Below are 6000 nucleotides of genomic sequence, written 5' to 3'. Positions count from 1 at the left end.
CTCGGTGAGATGAGGCACCTGACTGAAATTCGCCCCTCCCAACACCAACTTCTGGATCCGCCACTGTTTCCTACAGATGGTGGTGTGACTGGTTTATCGAAGTTTCATAAGGTTTCATAAATAGCAAGCGAAGACGAGTCAGATTAGAGCATTATTACATACACCGTTTTCCAAGGTACTGTACGATATTAAATTAAAAGTTAAACAACTTGGCCGTCCCACACCAGATTTAAACATCAATTCAATATTTTTTTTAAAAAAAATTGGTAAAGGTGACGGGCTTCGAAATTTTAAGTCACATTTATTTCCTAGAAACTCTGGCCGACCTCCATGCACAGCATGCTATGATGCCATGATGCCAGGGATCACGGGTTCGAATCCCAGCCTCGGCATGGGTTTTCTTTGCGAGTGTTCACTCATCGTTATCTTCACGATTAGCCAAAAGTAGTACAAATGTCAAGTAAAATAAGCGTCGTAGGAACTCTGAATTTTTGTCTGCAATTTTAGTAAACAAAGTTCCATTAAAATTACCACTTTCATTAGATTTCTATGGCATATGTTAGCGAAAATTTTTCGATTTCTTGATCACGTTGGCACTACCCATCACACTAGCTGCCAGCCGCCAATGTCCATAATATTTGTTTTTCACTGGTAAAAGCAGACAAAAGGTGTTTGTACATGTAATTAATGGAAATTAAGAAGTGTGCAATTGTTGCCAGCACTGTAATTTTACAAATTTGACTTCAAGAGGCACTGAAGGACCTGTTCGTGAAGTTGACAGCATTTGAATGAACCTGCAGGTACAAGAGTGGCTACATCTGGGTAAAAACACATAAATATGAGACTTACTGTAATACATCTTAGATTTATATGGATATTAAATGTTAAAAATCTTAATTGGATACATTGTACATGGTTTTTGCTGCTAAATGTAATCAAATTTTGGATCAAAAGCAATCAACTCAGATGGTCTAGCTTCGTAAATGTATTCTCAGATATTTATGACTTATTATAAGGGCCTGCGAGTTCACGTGAGGCAAGAGAGCCTAATACGGGCTACAAGGAAGATCTAAATAATAGTAGCATGCATCCTTGAAAAATTAAAAAGTTTTGACTATGGAAGAAAATTGAAAATGCTTATTTGTGTGGGCAAAGTCTTACAGCAATATGTGAAAACTTCTTTAGCACTTATAAAAGGGCTGCGTTTAATAAATCATTAAATAAAAAAAAACTCTATGGTGCAACAGCCCTCTAAGAGCAAGGGCATGCCAGACAGGCTTTACCTTTGGGTGTCATGTGGTCAGTGCATCGAGTCCCATTGCTTCTGTTTTCTTTTGAGACCGGAGCCCACTACTACTTCTTTTCAAGTAGCTTCCCAATTGTCCTCATGACATTGGGTCAATGCTGAAATTTTGGGGGCTCTCACCGGTAACTGAACCTGGCTATGATCAGGTCTATTTGTAAATATATACTGGACAATTGGGATGCCATGGAAAATTTACGAAATTACTTAAATTTTACAAAAAAACAGCAATATCACAGCAGTTTGAAATATTTCTCAATAAATGTATCCTCACATCCCTCCACCTAACATATTCTCTTTAAGTGCTGCTTCATATATTTTGCCATATGGTACTAACAAAATTAAAATCTCTGTTATAGAAGCCAGTGCAGCTAGCAAAATTTTTCTAAAGCAGCCCCCCCCCTCCAACTATCTCATTGTCACTATGTTAAACCATACGAGCATTCCCTCAGATAATGAACAATAAAATCATGACATTGACATAATCTGACTTGATATACTGAGCTACAGGATGTAGATCTGATTGTATATGAGCTACTTCATTGAAGGGGCCTGTTGATTGAACAAAACATGCTTTTGCTACTGAAGGTTCCAATTTTGAATCCTTACCAGGGTACTGGTGTTTCTTTATCAGTGTCCCTTCATCATTTATTCTCACTGTCATGATTAGCCTAGAGAGGCAGAAAAGCGACATCAAATAATAATAATAATACACTATTTGTATTGAAAATGCTTGTTTTTTGCACATCCATATCTTCAATCTTGAATTATTTTTAAAAACCTGTGAAAGAATTATAATGCAAAGAGTAACCTAATACTGTCTTTCATCTTTATTGCTACAAAAAAAAAAATACTGTTCACACAGGGTATAAGTAACATATAGAGAATCATAACAGTTGGACTAGTTCTTTGCAGTACACAGTTTGAATCCACTGAATTGAATGCAGGAAAGACAAAATATTCAAAATTGTGCCATACATATCACATCATGTAAATATACAAATATGTGAAAGACAACCTCGTCACAAAAAAATACCATGTCCATTCTCATAAAAAATATTTTTCCATCCAAATGCACGCACAATATGTGCACAAAAAAGGAATGATTATTTCCAATTCATAGTATATTCATTAATTATAAACTTATCACTGGCATCATTATAATAGTCCACTCAAAAATTGATTATGTATAAATTACTGTAACAGGCACCAACAGAGAAAAATAGAAATGCAAAACATAATTATGTATTGGCTACAGAAACACACACTCCCAGAACCACACAAATATGTGCAAGTCACACGTAGAAAAAAAAAAAGAATTGCAGAATAGGAAAAGGAAGCACAGGGTTTACAGTCAACAAGATAAACTTTTGGTCCACTTGAAGCATTCTTCCATAGGAGTTTCGAAACATGTTACATTGTGTGCTTTTTCCTTAGTTTCCAGGCCCCAATCAAGTAACGTAACCATATAAGGAACAAGTCTATTCCCATCTGGACCCAACTCCAAACAGGAACAATTTTGGAACCTACAAAGTAAAGCAAACATCAGGGAAAGTTTAATAGTTTTATTAAAATTACTATATTTACTTGATTGTCTTCTTCAGAGAAGATATGCAATCTCTAACAAAAAAAAAAAAATGTAAATGTATTATGTTAATTCTACAAATCTTACAAAATACAAAATCTCTCGCAATTAGCCAAAACTGGCAGAATTCAATTCAATCAAAACAAAATCTTCAGGTTTCTTCAAAATATTTCACAATCTAAAGAAGATATTAGGGCTTGCGAGTGAGACTTGATAAGCCACACACTGTTCAAAATTCAGTTAACATTGGATGCAGTTGCTGCACAGTCTAAAGTTGCTGAACAATAATGAAGTTCCTTCAGTTTCGGCTGATAGCAAGAACTACACAGGAACATCTGGGTAACCCATAAGGCACAGTGCAATGGACGAACTTTCACTTGCATTTTTCTCGGTTTCATTCTTTTGTGGGTTATCAAGTTTTACTCCTAAGCTGCTCATATATTTTGTTAGTTATTATTGATATCATAACGTAGTAGAGATAAATTAAAAGTTTTGTGCTTTCTGTTAATAAGCCTCTGGCACATTCTTCTGCATATATTGGGTTGGCAACTAAGTTCCCGCCATTTTTTTTAATTGGAAAAATCTCTATGACATTAAATACGTTTGGCACGAAGGTGTACATCACGCGAAAGAGAATATATTGTTCTACCTAAATTTATGTTTCTTTGTTACTAAGACACATTTTTTTGTTATTTACAGATCATTAAAATGGAATGTCAAGTTGAGAAGAATGAGCATTTTTGACACCTCCTCCTTTTTGCCTTTAATCAAGGTTCTAAGGCCGCAGAAGCTGCTCGCAACATTTGTGCTGTGTATGGAGTGGGTGCTATAGCTGAAAGAACCGCCCGTGATTGGTATGCGAAGTTCAAAAAAGGAAATTTTGACCTCAAAGACGCATCTCATTCTGGCCGTCCAGTTGAGTTCGATGAAGAGCGATTGAACCACCTGTTGCATGAAAATCCGCGTCAAACAACAAGGGAACTGGCAGAGACAATGGGTTGCTCCCACACTACTGTAGAAAAGCATCTTCACTCGATGGGAAAGGTTCAGAAGTGTGGAGCATGGGTGCCTCACACTTTAAGTGTCACCAACAAAAATCAACGAGCCACAATCTCCACTGGTTTGCTTGCTCGGCACCGTGCAACCCATGGACACAAGGAACGATTTCTTCACCAAATCATTACTGGCGATGAAAAATGGTGCCTTTACATGAATATGAAGCGGCGTAAGGAATGACTGAGCCCCGGGAAACAAGCGACCCCACGTGCGAAACAGGAACTTCATCCGCGTAAAACGATGTTGTGCGTATGGTGGGACTGGGAAGGGATTCTCCATTTCGAATTGCTTGAAAGGAACCAAACGATCAACGTGGAACTCTATGTGCAACAAATGGAACGACTCAACACGGCTATTCAAGAGAAAAGACCGAATCGGCAGCATGGTGTTCTTTTGCTGCACGACAACGCTTGCCCTCATATCGCCAATATGACCAAGGACGCCATTCAAGCTCATGGTTGGGAAGTACTGCCACACCCACCATACTCTCCCGATGTGGCACCAATGGATTTTCACCTCTTTCGATCTCTTTCAAATGCTATGCGGGGAGTTTCGTTCAATACTGATGCAGAATTGAGAGCTTGGTTGGATGACTTTTTCGAGTCTAAACCACGTGATTTCTACCGACGAGGTATTGAAAACCTTGTTGAACGTTGGCAAAACGTTGTAAACAACACAGGAGAATACATTATTGATTAACTACTTGTATCTGTTTATTGAAAACTAACCTTTTAACACCTTCCTTAAAAAACGGCGGGAACTTAGTTACCAACCCAATACATTATAGAACAAACTATAAAGAGGGATATTTCACAAACTTTTTACCTCTAGATTATATGAAGTTAGAAGCACCAATTCACACACAGTTTATATTATATTTGCAACTTGTATAATTAGATATACGTATACAGAGGCTGATTCATTTATATTGAGCCAAATTCAATGTGCTACTGTACCGTGCATGCGCAACGCATCGCCGTGAGATTGCCCCGAGGCAAGCAACAGTATCTCGGTAGTCACACAGTAGAGCAGTGTGGTCGAGCGTAGTCTGATGCCGCCGAAACTGAACAGATTCTGGGAGGGGTACATTGTTGCCCTTTCTGACGGTAAGTTCACGGCGTCGCGCATCGTAGAAATGTGTAAAGTGCATAATTTTCGTGTAGGTCGTGCCACTGTGATTCATATTATATGGAAATATGCGGCACAAGAGTCCTGGGCCCACCACACCTACGCGAGCAGCTAGAAACCAGCCTCCCGTGAAGAGCACCCTGCCGCTATTGCATGTTGTTCATCGTATGGCGACCTCCAAAAATCACCCCAAACAGCATGCAATGGCCAGCAAATGACGCACATCACAGGCGACAATCAACCGTGCCATTTACAGGTATTTACGCCTCAAGGTCATTCACAAGAGCAGTGTGCACGCCCTGAAACCGTGTCATGTGGCTGAGCGAAAAAGGAACTGCTGCAGGAGGTTGTATGAACGTCATCTAGTGGGTGATCGGTGGAACAGGAAACTGAAATTTCTGCAATTCTCTTCTCTGACATCCCTGTCAAGAGTCCAGATGCCAGTCCAATGGACTATTGTGCTTTCGGACTCCTCAAGCGGCGCCTGTCCCATCGTCGAGTCCGCACCATCTCCGGCCTGTGGAAAGCCTGTAACGAGGAGTGGGATGCAATACCCATGGTCCAGCTGCAACGCAGTCTCCTGCAATGGAAACTCCGATGCCGGGCAATAGTCAATAGTGGTGGCCTGCAGATCGAACACAACCGGTGGTGGAAACACTGCATTTACTAGGTAGGTGGCACATTCGAATTCGGCTCAATATAAATGAATCAACCTCTGTATTTTCAGGTGTCCAACTAGATTAGACTCAAGTTTATATCCACTGCTTCAAGAACTGACAAAGCTCTTATTTTCAGTGTAAAGAATGAAGAGATCCATATTAGCGCTTCAATTATTACTTTCCATCATTGATTTCCATTGGCTGTAGTTCTTTTGTTCTGGAGAGATATATTACAAGTGTGGGTGAGTTAAAATCCAACAACTCTGATC

The 6000-nt window shown here is 39.4% G+C and overlaps 1 protein-coding gene across 2 annotated transcripts in view; it reads right to left on the bottom strand.

Moving 5' to 3' along the window:
* Positions 1-2110: 2110 nt before the first annotated feature.
* The window catches only part of wol (Dolichyl-phosphate beta-glucosyltransferase wollknaeuel), a 41079-nt gene continuing 37189 nt past the window's right edge, over positions 2111-6000 (bottom strand). For both annotated transcript variants that reach the window (XM_083119329.1, XM_083119331.1), the window contains exon 8: positions 2111-2829. In XM_083119329.1, coding sequence (XP_082975455.1) covers positions 2717-2829 — 113 coding nt within the window. In that variant the 3' untranslated portion in view covers positions 2111-2716. The remainder of the gene's footprint in view (positions 2830-6000) is intronic.

This window comes from Lepisma saccharinum, chromosome 3 (genome assembly GCF_977018435.1).
Source record: "Lepisma saccharinum chromosome 3, izLepSacc3.1, whole genome shotgun sequence".
Taxonomy (NCBI): Eukaryota; Metazoa; Arthropoda; class Insecta; order Zygentoma; family Lepismatidae; genus Lepisma; species Lepisma saccharinum.
Note: the sequence above shows the minus strand (reverse complement) of the source record. Positions and strands in the feature narration are given on the sequence as shown.